Here is a 22,132-nt window from a genome sequence, read left to right on the forward strand (position 1 = left end):
TACGTATGTATAAAAGACAGAATTCTTTCCTGTGCTTCATTCACTTTATTGTTCAGAGGTTTTGAAGGCTCTTTCTGTGCCTAAGAATATATAATGTGAACTTGGCCATCTCATGTGATTTGTTGCCCTGTTTGAAGTATGCATGTCGAGAAGCAGCATGAAAACAGCCGAATTTCCATAGACATTTTTACTGTCCTATTGTCTAGTCTAGTTTTCCTCTTCTTTCTGCTGCATCCGAGAACTGTACAAAGCTGAAGAATTCATCTGCTGAAAGCAGTAAGGGCTTCTCTTTGCAAATAGCTTGAGACCAGCTGCTAACCTTCTAATAGTGATTGTACATATTATGGTATTTCCTCTCTGGAAAAAAAAGAGAGAAAAAAGAAGTGTTGTGCAAGCTATCCCTCAAATGGTGCAATCCTATCTATCTATCTATCTATCTATCTATCTATCTATGCAGAAGCAAGTCCCATTGAGTTCATTGGGGCTTACTCCCAAGTAAGTGAATATCAAATTGTAGCCAGCATTAGATTTTGACTACTCCACCCACTCTCACATAATTAATTCATACTACAGGCAAGCAGATACAAATAAACTGTAAAGGACTGTAATGTAGGCAATTTCTGATTAACTTGGGTGTCCCAAAAGCACATTTCTCATACGGGAATATGACAGTCGGTTGTGCTCCAGCCTAGGATAGGCTGCATCAGTAGCAACTATCATAATTAAACAACTCTCCTTACTGCTGACATCTTTCTTTTTGTGAAAGAGATGGGAAGAAAGATTGGACACATTGTAAATTTAAGTGGGTTGGGGTCAAAAATTAATCCGTTTTTGAAAAGGCTGAAATAGTAGCTTGTGTCAGGCAGGACAAACACCGTATAATCATGCATAAGTTTATTTATGTATTTTAAAACATTGTTACTTTAAAGATGCATTTTAGGCATTCTTACTGGAAACTGAATCCCAATGAATTCAATAAAATCACCTTCTAAATATAGGTTTATAATTTAGTGCTAATCTGCATTAAAGAAAGAGAGGGCAATTTTGTGCCTTGATATTTTTGGCATCCTTACATCTTTTAGGCAAGTAAGAGGGAAATGTAGTAGGCTGTTGCTTCTGATTTATCAACAGCCTCATGGGCATAGCCAGGGGGGGCAGGGAGGGGCAGCTGCCCCCCCCCGAATCAATAAAAATTAAAAATACATAGCAAACAGGTTCTGCCCCCCCCCCAAATTCTGGCTATACCCATGAACAGCCTCTTAATAATGATTACCGGTATATATGGATGTTCTTCTGCACTACTGGAGAACTAGATTATAATTTACCTGTTAAGTGCCCAATAATTTGATAGGCAAGCACTCTCCTCTTCCATGGGAAGATGTGTGACCAGAGGGACACTCACACAGAGCTGGTCTGTATTAGAGAAGTGCTTCCCTCTTGTCCTGCTCTATCCCTCAAAATGCAGACAATTTACTGAAGGGCTCTAGTCCCTGCATGTTCCTGAAAGGAAGAGTATAATGCAAGAAAGGAATGCTGTACTGCAAGCAAACTGAGTTTTAAGGATCTGAGTATTCGGGTAGAAGGTGTTCGCTAACACGATCCAGAAGGAATGCTGGCATGCATTAAGAAGCGCAATATAAAGGAAACCCAAAAGAAATTTGTATTCTGACAAGTATGTCAATAATAATAATAATAATTATTATTATTATTTATTAATACCCTGCCCATCTGGCTGGGTTTCCCCAGCCACTCGTGAGTGGCTCCCATCATCATCATCAAAGTAGTAATAAAGTTCCCTAAACAGTGCTGCCTTCAGATGTCTTCTAAAAGTCAGATAGTTGTTTATTTCCTTGACATCTGATGGGAGGGCGTTCCACAGGGCAGGCGCCACTACCAAGAAGGCCCTCTGCCTGGTTCCCTGTAGCTTCACTTATCGCAGTGAGGGAACCGCCAGAAGGCCTCCTCGGTGGTGGCACCTGCCTTGTGGAACGCCCTCCCATCAGATGTCAAGGAAATAAACAACTATCTGACTTTCCGAATACATCTGAAGGCAGCCCTGTCAAACCTGCTCAGAGTATGAAGCCCAGGGTCTCCTCTTATCCTGCACCTTTCCCATTACACCAAGAGGCCTTCAATTTGTCCTTGAGAGGGCAGGTATGAAAGGAGCATGTCCTCTCTTGACCACAGGTCTGATGTCATGTTGCATCAGACCTTCAAGATCCAAGGGGAGAGCAGCAGAAACACTAACTTGGGACTTTGTGGATGGATCGAACAGGCCTGTTGAGCACGTCGTCTTCTTCAATATGGCAAGTGTAGATCTCATGGAGCAATACAGGGTAGTTCAAGACAGATACCACCCTGTGGGACCCATCCTGCTTCTCTTCCAGGATGTCTGATGTGGCGTAGCTGGAAATGTCCTCTTCCTTTCGGTTCCGCCAAGTTACCTTTGGCATGTGATACCAGCCTGCGGAGATGCACTTGGCCACAAGTGTATCGTTGACGGTGCTGAACTGCACCTGTGGCTCTTCAGCATCTAATTGTTATGGAAGGAAAAACAAAACAATTAGTGGCTTAGCTAATTGCAGCTTTGTTAATAATTGCTTTGGGGTCTCTGAAGAAAGAGGCAATTTTGGAAAGAAAAAATCTTGTTAGAATGACTATTTCCTTAAGATTAACGTACAGAAAGACCAGAGTAAGTTTTTCTAAGACAGCTCCATGACCCTACCCTAATCTTAAATACCAAGTTTCTGAAGGAGAAAAATAAGAGAACTTAACACGAGTCTAGACTGTGGGAGGGGATAAATTGTAAGTGTTTTTATTCAGGCATTTGCCATTTTGTAAAACTCTTCCTGAAATTGCCTCATTCACTCTTATGGCCCATTTCTACTCAGCATTTATATTCACGATCTTATCTTTTACTCTGTCCATTTTCACTTCTGCTTCTCTGAAACTTGACTATATCCCCTTGTTCTTTTGTGGATGGCCAGGGTTGTATGGTTTTTTTTGGGGGGGGGGGTGACCTATCCCCAATTCATCCCATTTTATCCCTTACTCTTCCCAATCCACATTCATCTCATTCTTTTGTCCTCTTTCCTCACACAGCCACCCAACATACCACCATTGTAAAATATTTAAATGGTGGCTATACCCAGCCCTAGTGTGGCTGCTATTGCCTGTTTCCAAGGGATGGAGAAGTCTGCCAACCAAAGACCACTGTGTATTGCATTTCCTCAAACCTGGAGTCAGTCCTTAAGAGGGACTTTATGCAGCACTCTCTGTGATAATAGGGATATCAGACGTACACACATTCCTATTTTCACCTGTGCAATATTAAAGTGTATTTAAATGTTCTTACCTTGCACAAGGAGCTTCACTTTTCTTTGCCCCCTGCCCCTTGAATTGTGTGCCTTACATATGTATATCGCCTCATCAGAAAACTGTACTTGCTCCAACATGAGTGCCAGGCTGCCATCGGAGATCTCCTCCTCATCTACCCAGACTCTCCCCTCATATAGCGAATTCCGCTCCTCTAGCTGTTCCTGGTTGTTGCTAAAGCTGTATATCAGCTTTGGGTAAAACTGGTAAAAATCGTGCAGCCCGACAAAAAATTTGTAAAATTCTTTATCTTCCACTTCATGTTCTTCCTTAATATCTTCCCTCTCCCACGTAAATGACAAGCCATCTATGCCGTCCACAAAGGAGAACTGACAGGGAAGAGAAATATTGTCGAAGGGACGTACTTTGAATTCTGTCATTGCTGCATCTATGGAATGGAACAGTTAGTACTCTGCTAGCTCAACTGCTCTGCTGATGAAATCCATCCATCCATCCATCCATTGATTATCAATCAAGCCACTGGTTTCTTGATCAATCACCCACCTTTTGGGGTTGTTCTAAGTCCATCAACAGAACATATGAAGCATTCTGAATATTCAACACACACGAAAACACCCTATATGAATGCTGAATCTTGCTATTGTGCCTAGTCCTATAACTAAACCCTTGCCTTCCAAATTTAGCTCTCCTGCTTTCTGAACGGTGAACCAAAATAACATGCTGCCCATTTAACCAAACTCATTTTCCCACTTGGCACTAAAGCTTAGAATGAGTAACACATTGTTCTCCCAACATTTGTTCTCTTGCCTTCGTCGACTTAAATTACTAGAAGTTTTTTTTTAAGGGTGCAAGATGCTTTACATTCACTAGTATTTTAGCTAGTAGAATTGCGTTGAGATTGTTTTAAAAAAATCTTTCTTCTTTATTTAAAAACATATTTGGAGGATGCTGCAGTCTTGTCAAAGTTCCATGCTTGGGCAGATATATTTCTTGGTGTGTGTAGCAATTGTGGTTAAGTGAGATTCATTAAAAAAAAATTTTTAGGTAAATACTTAAATGGCAAAAGGCCAGAAACTGTTATAACCCCAGAAAGACACTTGCAGCTCTCAAAAGCTTGAAAGTGCATACATGTGAAGTTTCAACCCCTCTCCAAAAGGGAACATTTCATTCCACACTGACCACAAACATACCACTTGCCTTCCTGACATTTTGAGCCACTTACCAACATGATACATAAGCAACGTGAGCAGGAAGGGATAGATGAGGGTCAAAAGGGAAGCCATCCTTCCACAAAGTGAGAGGTGCAGAGCTTTGGATCAGACTTCCTGCCCCCTTCCAAGCTCCAGGGCTCCACGCAGGTGGGTGCCACCTCCTGCCACCGAAGAACGACTTCTCAGCAAGCAACTGCTCCTAACAACCGCATCACTGAGCTTCTTTGCCTCTGTGCTCATCCAACACCATGTGTCTTAATTCCAGGAGGAGAAGTAATGAGCTTACACATCACAGGAGCAGAACTCAAATGGAGGGGGTTGTTGTTGTTTTTCCCCTATTTCAGTTCATGCACGTTCTTACATTGATTACTTTGGTCTAGCTCTGTCGGCCTTTAAAACTGGTAAGGAGTGGTGTCTCCCTGGTCGAGGGCTTTCCTGCCCATTTGTCCTGAAAAGTGTTCGTAAGCACATGGTTTCAATGCAAATAAACTATTAGGTATGCTGTGGGTGACCATCTTCCTGGTCAGTTGGCAACAATATGTTAACTTTGCCCTGTGGTGCAAGCAGACATAAGGAAGATAGGTAAAGGTGCCCCTGACCATTAGGTCCCGACTCTGGGGTTGCGGCGCTCATCTCGCTCTACAGGCCGAGGGAGCCGGCGTTTGTCCGCAGACAGCTTGCCGGCGTACAGCTTCCAGGTCATGTGGCCAGCATGACTAAGCCGCTTCTGGCGAACCAGAGCAGCACACGGAAACACCATTTACCTTCCCGCCGGAGCGGTCCCTATTTATCTACTTGCACTTTGACTTGCTTTCGAACTGCTAAGTGGACAGGAGCTGGGACCGAACAAAGGGAGCTCACCCCATTGCAGGGATTTGAACCTCCGACCTTCTGATCAGCAAGCCCTGGACTCTGATCAGCAAGCCCTGTGAAACGCCCTCCCATCAGATGTGAAGGAAATAAACAACTACCTTTTAGAAGACATCTGAAGGCAACCCTTTTCAGGGAAGTTTTTAATGTTTGGTCTTTTATCGTGTTTTTAATATCCTGTTGGAAGCCATCCAGAGTGGCTGGGGAGGCCTGGCCAGATGGGCGGAGTATTATTATTATTATTATTATTATTATTATTATTATTATTGATTAGGCTACCAAAATTAGGTTCCAGCCGTTCAGCCTTGCTTCGCCCACCCAGTCTTTGTGTAACCTGATGCGCCCCACCAGAGAACTGCTGGCGACGGGCCTTCTCGCCCTTATCCCTCCGCTAAATCCGAGCCCCCGCCCCAGTTTTCCTACCCAGCCAGCCATGTGTTTCGTCGCTGGCGCCGCCACCCGCTCCCACATTCTCCAGAGATCTCTAGAGATCCCCAGATCGGCGGCGGCGCCGCGTTGCCAAGGCGCGCCTTGCCGTGCGTAAAGCAGGGCGCAGCTGCTCCAGCCCAGCGCGCTCCGTGTGTAACCAAGTGAACGGTTTCTCTTTCTAGAGGAGGGAAGCAAGGAAAGAAGGGAAGGAAAGGAAAGGAAAACGGGCAGCTGACGGGCCTGAAACCTCTCTGAGAAGCCCACGCCACTTTTCGAGGTAAGTCGGGAACGGAGGGTGGAGGAGGAACAGCTCTCTAGGGTGGGAGCGAAGCGGAGAGAAACTCCGCCTCGAGAATCTGTTCCTGCCACTTGGCGACACCCAAGAAATGGGGAACGAAGCTCGTTTACGGGCGAGGGAGAAGTGAAATGCCACTCTATTTCGGGCGGAGAGGAGGGGAGCCAAAGGCGAGCGAGGGGAACGGGCTGATTCGCTCCAGCCGGGAGAGGGCAGGGCACTGAGTTTGTGGAGGCAGGGCCGGGCCTGCGTTTCATCGGTTTAGGTGGTCGGCCCTCGCTGACTTTGTCCAGGGTCAGGATGGAATGGAGTCCTCGCTCTGTGCCCTCGGGTCTTCTGCAATTGAAAGGACAAATCACAATTAGAGACAGGGCCGGGGAAATTCTGCTCTGTACGCTTATGAAATGGTTAAAATAAAGCGAAGACAACGTTTTGTGGCTTCTTAAGGGCAGTATGTCATGAGCATTCGCGGGCTAGAGCCCATTCTAAGTGAGAGACAATTTGGCCAACTCATGGCTTTCCCTCTGCAGCTCCCTAAAACAGTAACTGGGCAGTATGGGGTGGGGATAAGAGACTCGATCCCTTCTGACTCCCAGTGGTGTAACCAAAGCTCTTGTGACATAAGGGGGCATTCAGTTTTGTTCAATGGGGTCTTCAGATTTGCAGAATTATTATAACACACACACACACCCTGACATACACCCAGCTTTATTCTGAACACAAATACATCAATTTGAACTTAATACAGCAAGAACATTTCTGGAGCGGTTCAAATACTGTTAGAGAGTTATAGAATCTGCTGTTGCTGTAGAGACCGATATGGGAGGGACATGTTTTGTTGCAGCTGGGGCAGATGCAACATGGCATTTCTCTCTGTGTGCTTCTCCCAAGCACTCATTCCTCCTCTGGTCACTGCTGTGGATATACTGTACAATCTGACTATCTGCCTCCAGGCACTGAGGTTGTCTGCAAGGGATTTCCATACAGCAGGTTTGATGTCGCCAGCCTTCATGTGACATTTGCAGACATCTTTGTGTAACAAGAATTGGTCTGCCATCAGGCCTGGTGCCTGAAGCCAGCTTTTTTCATGAATATTTTGGGTGAAGCATACTTTGCTGTAAATAGAGTGGAATAACTTGGGACTTTGAGGGCTTCTTCCTTTTGTAGGGTGGGGGAATACTTTATTTGTATTTCCTCCTCCTGTTTTTAAAGAGCAATAATGATTTTCTGATCATATTGTGTATTAATTCCTATTATTATAGGAATACAGTGGTACCTCGGGTTAAGAACTTAATTCGTTCTGGAGGTCCGTTCTTAACCTGAAAGTGTTCTTAACCTGAGGTACCACTTTAGTTAATGGGGCCTCCCGCTCCCGCCACACGATTTCTGTTCTCATCCTGAAGCAAAGTTCTTTACCTGAGGTACTATTTCTGGGTTAGTGGAGTCTGTAACCTGAAGCATCTGTAACCTGAAGTGTCTGTAACCCGAGGTACCACTGTATTGGATTGTTGTTTTTTATTTTTATCATCTATTTTGTGGTTTTATATCTTGTTTTTATTCTGTGAACCGCCCTGAGACCCCCAGGTATAAGGTGGTATATAAATTCAATTAATAATAATAATAATAATAATAATGGTTGTTGTTACCATATTAAAAAGTTATTGTTCTTTGTTTTTCCAGATGTCTAACACTCAGGGGTTACAAGAGGAGATGACTAGCGTGCAGAAAGCCCTTCCTGAGGCAAAGGAATGTTCTAGAAGCAAGTGCCCACTTTGCGCTCAGCTCTTCTCTGCCCCTAAAATACTGCCTTGTTTACACACCTTCTGCACAGCTTGCCTGGAGCTATTGGAGCCCTTTTCAGATCTGGGCTTGCCAGGTGAAGACTCAGACTCTAGTTCAGAAGGCCCTTGTCTCCAGAGCTTCCGGCAGCCGCAGCCACCATCGCCGCTGCTCAGCATCCTCTGTCCTGTCTGTGATGCTGAGGTGGATTTGCCACCAGGAGGGATCAAAGACCTGACCACCGATCACATGGCTCGGAAAGAGGTGCTGTTGGAGACCTTGCAGGGCGAAGGCCTTGGCTTAGCATGTGACCTCTGCATGGATGGAGAAGCTGTGAAGCACTGCCAGGCCTGCCGGGTCTGCCTTTGCCAGTTTTGCTGCCAAGCTCACAAGTACGTGCCCTGCCCAGCATAGCTGCCAAGTACCCCGTTTTCCCCGGGAAACCCCCATTTTTACTTACCTTTTCCCAGTGGTCCCCCGTATCACTTTGTCTCCTGTTTTTCTCCGTTATTTTCTCCTGCCGGCGGCCATTTTTTTCCCTGATTTGCCCTTCTATGGGCACAAAAAATGGCCGCCGCCGGCTTCAAAAGTCGCATCTACGCATGACCGGAAGTGCATAGGCGTGCCTTCCGGTGTCACACGGCTGCCGGTCCCGGATTCTGCAGTCCGGGACTTGGAAGGTAAGCTGCCCAGACAGTGCTATAGAGTCACCCTACATAATTTTGTGGTACCTTCCTGCATTTTATGCCCATTTTACAATCACATTGAATAACATGAAGGAGACTTGGACAGCCCCCCCCCCACACTTTTATCCTTTAAACTGAACAACAGAATTAGAAGGCAGTGAAAAGGCTACAGAAGTGGGGTAGAGGCTCCTGGCCCTTTGCTCCCTGCCATTTTGCTACTTCAGCTGCTTTCCCACCTGCAGGTAAAATGATACAGTATCCTTTATTTCTTTTATACTGCAGATGCAGTTTAGGGCTATAAAGGTTAGCACCAACACTTTGAATTGTGCTCAGAAATGTACTGAGAGCCAATGTAGGTCTTTCAGGACCAGTGGGCCCAGCGGCCACTCCCAGTCACCTGTCTGGCAATCGCATTCTGGATTAGTTGTAGTTCGCAAGTCACCTTCAAAGATAGTCCCATGTAGAGCGTGTTGCAGTTGTCCAAGCAGGAGATAACTAGAGCATGCACCACTCTGGCGAGACAGTCTGCAGGCAGGTAGGGTCTCAGCCTGCATACCAGATGGAGCTGGTAGGCAGCTGCCCTGGACACAGAACTGACCTGCGGCTCCATGGAGAGCTGTGAGTCCCAGGCTGTGCACCTGGTCCTTCAGGGGAACAGTTACTCCATTCAGGACCAGGGAGTCCTCCACACCTGCCCACCCCCTGCCCCCCCAAACAGTAATCAGTACAATGGTACCTCAGTTTACAAACACAATTGGTTCTGGACGTCTGTACTTAACCTGAAGCGTACTTAACCTGAAGCGAACTTTCCCATTGAAAGTAATGGAAAGTGGATTAATCAATTCCAGATAGTCCGTGGAGTACTTAAACTGAAGCGTACTTAACCTGAAGCAAACTTTCCCATTGAAAGTAATGGAAAGTGGATTAATCCGTTCCAGATGGGTCTGTGGAGTACTTAAACTGAAAATACTCAAACCGAGGTGTACTTAAACCAAGGTACAGTGGAACCTAGGTTTATGAACACCTCAGTTTACGAATTTTCGGTTTACGAACGTCCCGGACCCATCTGGAACGGATTAATTCACTTTCCATTACTTTCAATGGGAAAGTTCGCTTCAGTTTATGAACAGACTTCCGGAACCAATTACACCCATGCTTTGGGTTAAGTACGCTTCAGGTTGAGTACTCCGTGGACCGTCTGGAACAGATTAATCCACTTTCCATTACTTTCAATGGGAAAGTTCGCTTCAGTTTATGAACGCTTCAGTTTATGAACAGACTTCCGGAACCAATTGTGTTCATAAACCGAGGTACCACTGTATGACTGTAATCAGGATTACTGTTCCCAGTGTGTGAATAGGAATGGTTTTTCTTGTGCCTTGCGGATGTTGTTTTCTGGTGATGCATAGACGGCTGAACTTTACACCTTACACTTCTAGGAGGCAGAAGAAAACCGCTTCCCACCCTGTTGTGGAGCTGCAGGACTTGAAGGGCTACACCCACATTGAGAAGCCCATCCAGTGCCTTTTGCACCCTTCAGAGGAGCTGACGCTCTTCTGTGAGCAGTGCGACATGTCTGTGTGCCAGGAGTGTGTGGTGGGTAAACACCGGCTGCATCCCTACAATTTCACCAGCAACGTTATCCATAAGCACGGAGACGCCATTCGGGAGCTCTTGAAGATCACTCAGCTGAACATGAGAACTCTGGAAGGCGCGCTCAGCCGTATTGAAGAGGTGGGCAGCGCCCTTAGCAGCCACGTAGAAGGCGTGGCTCGAGAGATCTGCGCTTTTGCAGATGGGTACGTGAAAGCCGTCGAAGAGCACCGAGACCGGCTGCTCAAGTCTCTGAATGAGCTGAAGGTGCAAAAGGAGAGCCTGCTGCATTTGCAGAAAGCCCAGCTGCTCCAGCTGTTCCTGGATATGCAGACAGGAGTGGAGTTTACCGAGCACCTGCTCACCAACGGCTCAGACGTTGAGATCCTCCTTACCAAAGGGGTGGTGGAGAACCGGCTGAGCAAGCTAACCAACATGGACTGCAATACCCACCCTGTTGCAGACGACAGAATCCACTTCTCTCCTCAAAAGAAGGCCGGCGTATACCATGGCTATGAAATCTTTGGGGCCGTTCTCAACAAAGCAGCTCATCCAGCCAAGTGTGTCCTTCAAGGAGCAGGTAAGGAGATGGCTTGTAGCAGCATAAAAACATCGTTAGAGCCTTTTTCAAAATTTTATTTATAATTTTCAGGTTTATACATTTCAATAATTTTACAGCCATTTTAACATTTCAAAACTTGACTTCCTTCCACCTCTTTCTGCAGTTCCTCAAATTTATTGTAAATACCTCCTGCATATCCAAATTAACTTAATCTGTTCATTTATTCATCTACTTTATAAATATATACTCTGATGAAACGGCAGGTTATTACAATAATTCTGCCAATGTTTCTGCCAATCTGTTTACAATTTATCTGTAAACATTCAATAAACCATTTCCATTCTTTTATAAAAAGTTTGCTTTATGAAAAAAAGTTGTTGGTTTTAGCTGAAATAATGTTTATTTAAATCCAAGCACATAGAAAAGTGCTTATGCTACAAGCACACAAGCTCCACCAACTTTTTATTTTTTCTTCTGCTGGAGAACTTTGCTTTTACAATTACTGTACAGGCTGTTTGGGCAGTTTGCCCTTGCCTAGGACTTTATAATAACCTGAGTGCACAACGTCAATTACAGGTGATAATCCGGCCTGATTTTTTGGCATACTTGAGCCTTGTCTGCCCACTAACTAGTGTCCACAGTTTATCCAGGTTGACTGTTGGACAGAAGTGCTGTTTTCCCCCCCAAATGGTAATTCCACCTCATACCAACCTTTCCAAAATAACCGGGATGGTATTCATCAAAGTTAATTCTGTGGTGGCGCAGGCCTCCAGCATTACCACGTCCTCCAGGATACTTTCTATGCTTACCAATACGACCATGGCTGTGGCTGACATGACCTTGCAGTTTCCTGGTCTTCCTCAGTCTTGAAGGCATCTTGCCAGCTCCCAGAAGGAAAGGCAAAAAGTTTGTTTAAAAAAAAAGAACATAGGAAGAGCGTGCTGGATCAGGCAAATGGCCCCTCTAATCCAGCATCCTGTTCTCACAGGGGCCAAACAGTTGCCTGTGGGAAACCGGCAAGCAGGATTTGAACACAAGAGCAGTCTCTCGTCCTGTGGCTTCCAGAAATTGGTGTGCAGAAGCATTGCTGCCTCCAGTTGTGGAGGCAGAGCACAGCCATCGTGGCTAGTAGCCATCAGTAGCCAATCCATGAATTTGTCTTATCTTCTTTTAAAGAGATCCTAGTTGGTGGCTATCCCTGCCACTGTAGGGAGGCTGTTAACCTGAGAATGTCGTCCTTTTTTAAATAATATTTTTTTTTAGTTTTCAATTACAACAATCAAATAATAGCTTCATTATAACAGGATGGCCAAATTATAATACAATTAATAATACCCACCATTGAGATGCCAAATTATACAATTTAGGTGGCCCCCCGCATGCTAGAATTAATGAATCATAGAATCATAGAGTTGGAAGAGACCACAAGGGCCATCCAGTCCAACCCCCTGCCAAGCAGGAAACACCATCAAAGCATTCTTGACATGTGCCTGTCAAGCCTCTGCTTAAAGACCTCCAAAGAAGGAGACTCCACCGCACTCCTTGGTAGCAAATTCCACTGCCGAACAGCTCTTACTGTCAGGAAGTTCTTCCTAATGTTTAGGTGGAATCTTCTTTCTTGTAGTTTGAATCCATTGCTCCATGTCCGCTTCTCTGGAGCAGCAGAAAACAACCTTTCACCCTCTTCTATATGACATCCTTTTAGATATTTGAACATGGCTATCATATCACCCCTTAACCTTCTCTTCTCCAGGCTAAACATACCCAGCTCCCTAAGCCGTTCCTCATAAGGCATCGTTTCCAGGCCTTTGACCATTTGGGTTGCCCTCCTCTGGACACGTTCCAGTTTGTCAGTATCCTTCTTGAACTAATGGTTTGATGATTTTCTTTATTTCTGTGTTCCAAGATCTTATCAATTTCAATCACGCTCCAGTCCAAATCCCAACCCCTTATATCGCAGCTGCAGTTTTAATGACTTCCATTCGTATTGACACATTGAATGATTTCTACGCTTACAGCGGAAGCATTCAAACTCTCATTCCTGTGTGTGGCAATTATTCTGTCCATAGTGTTTCTTCTTGTCCTTGTGATATATTATATCTATCTTTTGTCAGTTGTTGCTGTTCTCCAGCATGCCTTGGGTGGTGCTAGTGTCCCCTTGTTGTTTCAGAAGATCTCTCACCTGAGAATGTCTTTACACGTCTGTTTAAATGCAGCATTGGAGCTCCGTGGCAGAGCACATGTTTTGCATGCACAGAACAGCACCTGAAGTTCAGTCCCCAGGTACATCATCTTGGGTAGAAGCTTGCCGGAAGCCTTGGACAGTAGTGAGGAAGAAAGGGCAGAGTCATTTAAGGGAGGACGACTTCGCATTTTCTTCCCAATTGCTCTGCTCTGCTTTTTCAGATCTCGGCAGCACTCATCAGAACAAGCCTGCCGGCTTCACTCTGGTCTGCAAGGACGCTTCCGATGAGCCGATGGACAGAGGAGGGGAGCCCGTCCAGGTGTCCATTTTCCATAAAGACAGGAAGGATTGGTTGGTAGCTATTCTGCAAAGTGTTGTCCGCTTCGGTCTGTTTCACGTTTCCTTTTAAGAGTCCCTCCACAGGCACGTTCATGAGCACGAAAAGGGTAAGGAGGTGAATTGCCAGAATCAGAACGTTGGCGGAAGAATCGTACCCGAGAGCACAGGTGAAGGGATGCATGCAGATTTGCGGCAGCCTGCATTAATTTAGGAGTATACGGGCATTTGAATAGTGAATAAACAGGAAGACATGAGCATCAGCCAATGAGGAGCGACTTGCATCTGGTGGTTGCAGCAGCCATTTCCAGGTCAAGATATTCAGCTGCATAGTGGCAACTGGAACACCTGAAAACTAGAAATGTTTAGGGCATAGCTGCCAAGTTATCCCTTTTTTTAAGGGATTTTCCCTTATGCTCAATAGGCTTCCTCGCGAGAAAAGGGAAAACTTGGCAGCTATGGTTTAGGGGTACTCTCATTTCCCTACTCATATTGAAATACTGCCCCTCAATGAGGCCAAACTCAGATTCACAAAATGTTTAGGGGTATGCGCCCCCCTGCGTTCTCCCAGAAAAAAACCCACTGCCTTTGCCCCATCTTAGCCTCTCTTGCCTATTTTATTTTACTTTAAATATGTTGTAAACTGCCTCAAGATAATGGTTAGTAGTAGTAGTAATAATAATAAGTTATTTATACCCCACCCATCTGGCTGGGTTTCCCCAGCCACTCTGGGCGGCTTCCAACAAAAATTAAAAATACATTAAATAAGTAGGAAAGGCATAAAGACTCCAAATTAATATATACAGTGGTACCTCTACTTACGAATAACTCTACTTAGGAATGTTTCTACTTACGAATGGAGCTCCATCCGCCATCTTTGATGTGGTTTAGATAGGATTTTTTCTACTTACGAATTTTTAGATAGGGTTGATTCTACTTACGAATTTTTTCTCCCAATGCATTCCTATGGGATTCGACTTACAATTTTTTTTGACTTACAAATGTGCCTTCGGAACGCATTAAATTCGTAAGTAGAGGTACCACTGTATTAGGCATTTTCCTTCTGTCTTTCCAAAAGGAATCCTTTGCTGGTGGGAGGCATGCTTGTGCTCCTTCTATGAGTCATCATCTGATAGTACGTAGCTGTTCATGTGAGTAAACCAGTCGTAGGTATTGGCATTGATTGAGGTAAGCTGGCTGTGATGAACAGCTCCCTGAGTCTCAAAGAGCTGGATGACACCTTTAAAATTGGATTAATTTAGCAAGTCCAGTTTCTGATGGAAACACTCCATTGTGAGACTTATCGATTTAAGGCTTTCATCAATTCAATGTATTTCTAATACATCTTTCAACCAAAGTATCCAAATCGGTCCATCAGACCTTTTAGTACAACAAGAAGACATTATAAAGTTTTTTCAGAGCACTGTGGCCCAAATACCAAAAAGTTCCCATATATTCAGAAGTATAATGTATTCCTATTGTATTTAAAAACTCATAAGGTTATATCAAATTTGGAGTTGCTTTATACTTTATTCTTCAATCTATTAATTCCCAAGCATGTCATGCCTTTGATGAGCTGGATTCTAAATGTGCTTAACATTCCAGTAGGGTAATTCATTGCAGATATGCAAAAAGAAAACTTGTTGTTTCACAGCTTATTCAAAGCTGGTTTCTGAGTTCAGGTTTACAGAGCAGTGTTTTTGTGTCTAAGGAATTTGCAGTCATTTAAAGAAGGAATCTTGTGCTTTGACATGCATAGAGAAGCAACAATAAGTACCCCTTTGTCCAAACTAACACGTGGTGCCAAATTCCTGTAAATCAGTATTAGGGACTGGGGACTTGGTTAAAATATTCACCCAGGGCAGATAGGAAAGGAGCACTGAATCCTTTCCTTGTACAGTGGTACCTTGGTTCTCAAATGCTTTGGTACACAAACACCGAAAACCTAGAAGTAAGTGTTCTGGTTTTCGAATGTTTTTTGGAAGCTGAACGTCCAATGCGGCTGTCAGCTATTGTTTCCAGGGCACTGGCACCAATCAGAAGCTGGGCCTTGGTTTTTGAACATTTCAGAAGTCAAACGGACTTCCGGAATGGATTACGTCTGGCGCTTTTGTTTTTGCCATTGATTTTGCGTTTTTGTTTTTGTGACTGTGTGGATAATAATGTTTACCATCTACAATACTGTCTTATTTAATTTATAGTACAGTAAATTGATTACTGCTTTCATTTTATGGATCAATGGTCTCATTAGATAATAAAATTCATGTTAAATTGTTGTTTTAGGGGCTGTTTTCAAAAATCTGTTTTGCATTCCTTTCTATGGGAAAGTGCACCTTGGTTTTGGAACACTTTGGTTTTGGAATGGACTTACAGAACAGATTAAGTTTGAGAACCAAGGTACCACTGTAGTGTTGTTGTTTTTCCTCATCCAAAACTGCCTTTCCTCAACTGGTTTTCTCATGGAATTGACTGCTTCTTTATCTTGAAGAAAACAGGTGTGGAGATTTGTCTAGTGATGGGAATAATGTTCCCCAGTCACCAGTAGTATACTTCAAATCCAGTCTTCATTTCTGCTTTACAGCAATGACCTGATTCTGACACACAGGTCTACCACCATCACATCCAGATTGACTCTTCAGGTCCTGAAGTTGGAAAGAAGTTCACCCGTGGTTCAAAAATACCAGTTGTGGGATATCCTCGATTCTATTAAGCAACTCACTACTTGAGACCTCTTAAAATAATCACCAACTTCATCAGTCACTGGGTCAAAGTCTCTATACAGTACAAACGTCTTCTTATTTTTGCATGCCAAGCAATTATTTTTCTTTCCTTACTGTCTTAAATCCAGCGTCATCAAGGCCAGCGTAAGTGACAACCAAGATGGGACATACCATATTTCTTACATCCCTGAGGAACCGGGCAAGTACAAGGTCTGCGTCTTTGTCAGAGGTCAACATGTACAGGTACTGTATTTTTTCACTCCATAGGGCGCACCTGACCATAGGACACACCTAGTTTTTAGAGTAGGAAAACAAGAAAAAAATATTTCGCTTTCTTGAATTGTCCTAGGCATAGCAGCCAACTCCTAGAGGCCTAGGTGCCTTTGCCACCCCCACCCCCCCATTAAATATTTGAGGAAGCTTCTTTTGCAAAGGGGGAAAGCTCCATTTTTTTGAGGATCAGCTCAAAGTTGCTGAGCTTACCTTGCAAAGGGGAAAAATCCTGTTTTTATGGGGTTCAACTCACAGTTCTGCAGCTTCTCTAGGAAGGGAAAGGGACCCATTTCTACAGTTTCCAGACAGATAATCTAATCAGCCAGTCACATGTCACTGGGGAAACAAGCAGCCTGCCTCTGCAGACAACAATTGAGGCCTGGGCAAGGGGCCTGGGCGGGGCCGGGAAGGGAGCTAGGTCCCTGATCTCTTGCAATCAGCTGCTGAGCGGGTCCTTTCAACACTCTCTTTCCCCCTTCTTAAAAAAAAAGCACAATCTGCCTTTAGCCCCTGGGCAGTTCGGCTCCAGGGACCACGCATTCACTCCATAAGACACACAGACATTTCCTCTTACTTTTTAGGAGGAAAAAAGTGCATCTTATGGAGCGAAAAATACGGTAACACTTCTGCTAGCTTTTGTGGCTGTGGCTGATTTTGGGGAGTCAACCAAAAATGGGCAGACCCGTGGCAAGAGCAGGAATGGAGAGGTAGGAGAGAGGAGTTAGGATTGGAGCTTAAGGCACTTCTGAACTCAGTGCTTGCCCAGGGATGGGAATGGCTGAGGGGGCTTCTCAGAGCCTCAGTTGGCTTGAGCTTCAAGCTATCAAAGGGGGGGCTCGAGGCACTTCTTCCTCAAACCTGGCTTTGATAGTCACTGCCTTAGATGAATCCCTTGGACTTTAGGGGGACAGAACATGTTGCCTCCATTTTCATTGGTTTAAGGGCTTTGGAAACATCTAAAGGCATATCGCCTTTCGTTGTCGTGAAGAAAGTATACATGGGGAAAGTGTTGACAAGTTTGATTGTCAGAGAACCACAACAACATGAGTGGGCCCAGAGGGTACATACCCACTCTTTGACACAACTCATCAGCATAATTTATACAAACACTTTAATAAATACATAGAAAGTGTGGTTGTGTACAAAGGACTATGACCCTGCAGGCATTACACACATATACAGTGGAACCTCGGTTTTTGAGTGACTCGGAAGCTGAATGTTCCAGTTTTCGAACGCCGAAAACCTAGAAGTAATTGCTTCCGTTTTCGAACAGCTTCCGAGGCACATTTCTCAATTGAGTTTGCTGACCGCCCATTGCGCCTCAGTTGTTGAACGTTTCAGAAGTAGAATGGTCTTGTGCAGGCATCCCCAAACTACGGCCCGGGGGCCGGATGCGGCCCAATTGGCCTCCCAATCCGGCCCGCGAAAGGTCTGGGGATCGGCATGGTCATTATGCACTTTTTAAAAAATTTCCCAGCGAGAGCCATTTTACCCCCCTGCGTCGCCTCTTCCTTGCCGCCAGGAGCCTGCGCCTGTCCTGAGCGCAGCAGCAGCGCCAAGGAAGGGAAGCATGGCACGGGCTCCTCCTGGGCGCCGCCTGTGGCCGCTCCTCCTCCTAGTGGCGCAGCGTCTCTCTCCTTCTCCGAGGACTCCGCGCCGCACCTCCTTCTCCTTTCCCCCGTGCTGGGTTCCGCTCAGTCGAGCTTCACCCACCAGCGCGCGCACAGCTCTTGCTGGTCCCGCGGTGTGTGCGCTGATGGCGAAGCTTGACTGAGCGGAACCCAGGGCTGGGGAAAGAAAAAGGAGGCGCGGTGCGGAGTCCTCGAAGAAGAAGAGAGACGCAGCGCAGCTTCTCTGCCCGGAGGAGAAACCTTCCCTCCTCCGCAGCTCGCTTTAAAGCAGCGAAGCTGGGCAGGAGCCGGGCTGCTCGTTCCTCCCCGCCCCTTTGCTGCGTCCCCCAACTGCGGCTCCTGTGCCTGCGCTTGCGAGAGGCAGCAGCAGGACAGGAGCCTTTTCGGGCTTGCAAGAGCAGGCAGAGGAGCCCAGGGGGTGCCCAGGAAGGCGGTGGGAAAAAGCGGCGCTGCGCCTTTAAGAGGCTCTGAACGGAGCTCCTGGCTCGCCCCTCCTGCCTCCGCTTGGCTGCTTCCGCTCGCTCGGCTGCTTCAGTCAGCTCCTCAGCCCCAGAGCCGAGTCCAAAAGGCAGCTCCACTGACTTTTCTCCTCCTGGCTCCGCAGCCCTGGGCAGCAACTGACAAAGGAGACCTGCCTAATCTGCCCTAGGACCCCAAAATATCAATCTCCCGCTTTTTGTGTGTTTTTTCATCCCGGTGTTTATCTCATTCATCTCTTAAGGCAGCTGGGTCTCCCCCCTCTCTCAGTGCCAGGCTAAGAGCTCAGTTACTTTGCAGTAAGTTCAACGGGAATCAGGTAGGGCTGCCCATGAAACGTGGCTAAAGCCATTTGTCTCTTCCAATGTTTTTTATGATGATGAAATTCAGTTTTAAACTTTCAGATACAAAGTTCCCCCTTCCCCTCTCCAGACGCCAAAGACCAGTACAGTTATAGTTTTTTGCCATCTGTTTTTAGAGCAATACTGTATTATAAAGAATTAATGGTGTCACTTTGGACTGCTTTGAATGAATGTGGCAGCATCTCCCTCCCTGACCCCACACCCCCAGTCTTCGCTCAGTGAAGGCAGCATCTCCCTCCTTGACCCCACACCCGAGGGAGAGGTGTGCCCTTGGGGGGCTGAGCCGCCTCTTAACAACTCTGGAAAATGGAGTCTCTGTCCCTCCGGACTCTCTCTCTCTGCTGCCCACCCTGAGAGAAACATGGGGTGGGGTGGGGCGCAGCAGGGGTCCTTGCGCCCAAAAAAATATATAGTCCGGCCCAGCACAGGGTCTGGGGGCGGTGGACCGGCCCCCGGCTGAAAAAGTTTGGGGACCCCTGGTCTTGTGGATCCAGAATTGTGGCCTCCACGGTCACTTACGGACCCCTTGTTAAAATTGTGTTCATGGAAGACAATCTTACTCGGCTACGAGTGATCGCGGAAGAAGAAGAAGAAGAAGAAGAAGAAGAAGAAGAAGAAGAAGAAGAAGAAGAAGAAGAAGAAGAAGAAGAAGAAGAAGAAGAAGAAGAAGAAGAAGAAAAGAAGACGACGACGACGACGACGACGAGGAGGGTGGTCTTCCAGAACAGATTACGTTCGACAACCAAGGTTCCACTGTATTTAAGATTGGTAAATATTACTTAAGGCAGAGGGCCTTCTCAGTAGCGGCATCCATCCTGTGGAACGCCCTCCTGTCAGATGTCAAGGAAATAAACAGCTATCTGACTTTTAGAAGACATCTGAAGGCAGCCCTGTATAGGGAAGTTTGTGTTTTAATTTGTACTGTGTTTTAATTTGTTGGAAGCCACCCAGAGTGGCTGGGGCAAACCCAGTCAGATGGGTGGCATAATAATAATAATAGTAATAATAATAGTTGCTGCTGCTGCTGTTGTTATACTGTTTTAGAAAATGGTTGCTAGTCCTTTCCCCCACTCAGAGTAAGTGTAAGGCTTGTAATAACACCTCCTGCTGCTACAACCTTTGATGTCATATTATCCTTTAGTATGACATGCAAATCTGTCCCTTTCACAACTTGCTCTCTGCAGGGCTCCCCCTTCACCATGATTGTAAAGAAGAAGTTCCGCCCACACCGAGGCGTCTTCCACTGCTGCACGTTCTGCTCTAGTGGGGGGCAGAAGGCTGCTCAGTGCGCTTGTGCAGGAGTCATGCCTGGTAAGTCACTGCTTCCCCATAAGCTACTGGGTCATGCACAGTTGTAATGTTATCTCTCTCTCCAGGGAACTTTTAATGGTCTACAGCAGTGTTTCCCAACCTTTTTTTTGGACATGCCCCACCTAAGCATCTCTAAAATTCTGGTGCCCTCCCCCCCGCAATAATATATAATTCTTACTATTCAAAAAGTGAACTCCTATTCGCATGGAGGACGCTTGAAAGGCCATTAACTGTTAATAACTCATTCTCGAATTCCCAGCCTTAAAAATCAAATTGCCCCACGTTGAGGACCATGGGTCTTCAAAAATGGGGCTCATTCGATTTGTACAGCCATCAGGCTTTTCAGATTGTGGAAATTAAAATGATCATGCAGACAAAGGATATATAATTGATTTCAATTCATCCGTCTTGTCCGAGAATAGCTTTTGCCTTCCATCTACAAGCTTGGGTGTCTGTTTTACAATGATGGTGGCTGGAATCTTTCATCTGTGCTATTACACTTATGGCCATTTTGCTGGAGACGTTTTTGCATCCTGAGAGTTGTGTAGGGAGGTGGCTAACAGGCTGAGGTGCAACTCAGGAATCCCTGATTCAAGTGTCACTGCTGCTTTCAACCTCTTTTTTTTTGTTTCCTGCTTTACCTTCATCTGTGTACAAGGTTGAATATAGTCTTATCTCCTCTGCTTATAAATGACCTGAAGTCAGTGGTTCTCAAACTTTTTCCTCTGGGTCACATTTTCTGAATAAATTTTTTCTCACACCACAGCAAGTGTTTTATTGGTAAGAAATACATTGAGGGAGCAGGGGAGATAAACAACTCCAAGCAGTGCCTGGCTTGTAATATAGAGCACAACAACTTTATGGGACACCCAGAAAGTAAAAACAACACAGCTGAATAAGAACTTGTATCATTCCCAAAATATAATTATAAACAATCCTCTTGCTATGTACCTAAGCATGTAGACAAGCTCAGTGAGAAGTGTGAGCTTGCTTTTGCTGGGTAATCTCATTTATATTATGTCTCGTTTGAGACAAACAAATTCTCATCTCCTCACCAACAGAAAGAAGCCTTTCTCTTTTCTAATTGTTCCTGAATCTTCCTGCCACACTTGCCAGTGCAGCACTCCACACCTTTTGAGAACCACTGCCCAAAGTGCAGGAAATAGCAAGTTTCCTTGGATAGCATTTCTAACCAGTAAAACAGTTTCTTTTCCGATGGACAGGTGGCTATCAGGGCTGTGGTCACGGACACAAGGGCCACCCTGGTGCTCCTCACTGGTCCTGCTGTGGCAGCGTAGCTGAAGCCTCCGAGTGCTCCATTGTGCCGTCTGGTGAGACCTTGGGAAGGAGCCCACTTAGGACTGTGGTGCTCTAAAAGGGGCTTCTGGCAAGGCGTCAAGGCTTCAGCCCGCAAGGAGTTACTCAGCAGCACTAGCTGCCAGAGAATTTCCTGGATTGAGAAGATGAGACATGTCAAAATAAAAAAAGTGCCTTCTATCCCACCTTTGCACTGTTTGTGAGAATTTGTGTGTGTGTGTGTGTGTGTGTGTGTGTGTGTGTGTGATTGGGGCAAGCTCTGGGAATTGTATTACTGAAAAAAGTAGCTCAGTTGCTGGAACTATGCCAGGAAGTGCAATATCCAGTAAAAGGTTTGTATGTTTTCAAAAGCATCATTACACCCAAGGTCAAATTTGATGCGTGCCGAACCCTTTCGGAAACAGGAACATAAGTTCTCCTGGGGAGATCTTTGACCTCCCTCAGCCCACATAAACATGCATAAGGCCCAATCTGGCAGGAAAATTTCTTTCTCCAGGGCAGGGCAGGCAAAGGCTTAGGCCAAAATTGATGAGGTTATGGTACATTAATGCAGTTCTGTACACTTTTAAAACTCTGCAAATATCAGCTATGAGGATGATAAACACAGGCTGTGGTGCAAAGGGGCATCTTTCTCCCATGCCATTTCCTGGGATGAATACCAAGGGTTTCCCTCCTTCCTTGTCTGCATCTTAGCCTACACTATACAACGTCATATTTTCTGCACTGTGCTTTAACAGGTTGGAAACCCTGCTCCAAATT

The 22,132-nt window shown here is 45.5% G+C and overlaps 2 protein-coding genes and 1 pseudogene across 3 annotated transcripts; 1 reads left to right on the forward strand and 2 right to left on the reverse strand.

Annotated features, from left to right (window-relative positions):
* Nucleotides 1–30: 30 nt before the first annotated feature.
* On the reverse strand, nucleotides 31–4,995 carry LOC118097530 (V-set domain-containing T-cell activation inhibitor 1-like). The gene is made up of 4 exons (XM_035140452.3): nucleotides 4,559–4,995; nucleotides 3,356–3,763; nucleotides 2,249–2,533; nucleotides 31–357 (listed from the first exon to the last, which is right to left on the reverse strand). The coding sequence occupies exons 1-4, from the start codon at nucleotides 4,617–4,619 to the stop codon at nucleotides 323–325; spliced, it is 789 nt and encodes a 262-aa protein (XP_034996343.3). The 5' UTR covers nucleotides 4,620–4,995; the 3' UTR covers nucleotides 31–322.
* Nucleotides 4,996–5,707: 712 nt separating this feature from the next.
* On the forward strand, nucleotides 5,708–21,558 carry TRIM45 (tripartite motif containing 45). Of its 2 annotated transcripts, none has more exons than XM_035097339.3 (7): nucleotides 5,708–6,123; nucleotides 7,822–8,312; nucleotides 10,046–10,779; nucleotides 13,168–13,297; nucleotides 16,131–16,245; nucleotides 19,930–20,056; nucleotides 21,280–21,558. In XM_035097339.3, exons 2-7 carry the CDS (start codon nucleotides 7,822–7,824, stop codon nucleotides 21,429–21,431), a joined length of 1,749 nt encoding a protein of 582 aa, XP_034953230.1. In that variant the 5' UTR covers nucleotides 5,708–6,123; the 3' UTR covers nucleotides 21,432–21,558. The 2 variants fall into 2 exon arrangements, 1 of the variants encoding a protein (XP_034953230.1); XR_015947328.1 differs by having other exon boundaries at nucleotides 5,936–6,123; nucleotides 13,168–13,452.
* On the reverse strand, nucleotides 11,191–11,637 carry LOC118075393 (large ribosomal subunit protein uL15 pseudogene; annotated as a pseudogene).
* Nucleotides 21,559–22,132: the final 574 nt, after the last annotated feature.

Source organism: Zootoca vivipara, chromosome 15, assembly GCF_965207765.1.
Source record: "Zootoca vivipara chromosome 15, rZooViv2.hap1.1, whole genome shotgun sequence".
NCBI classification, from domain to species: domain Eukaryota; kingdom Metazoa; phylum Chordata; class Lepidosauria; order Squamata; family Lacertidae; genus Zootoca; species Zootoca vivipara.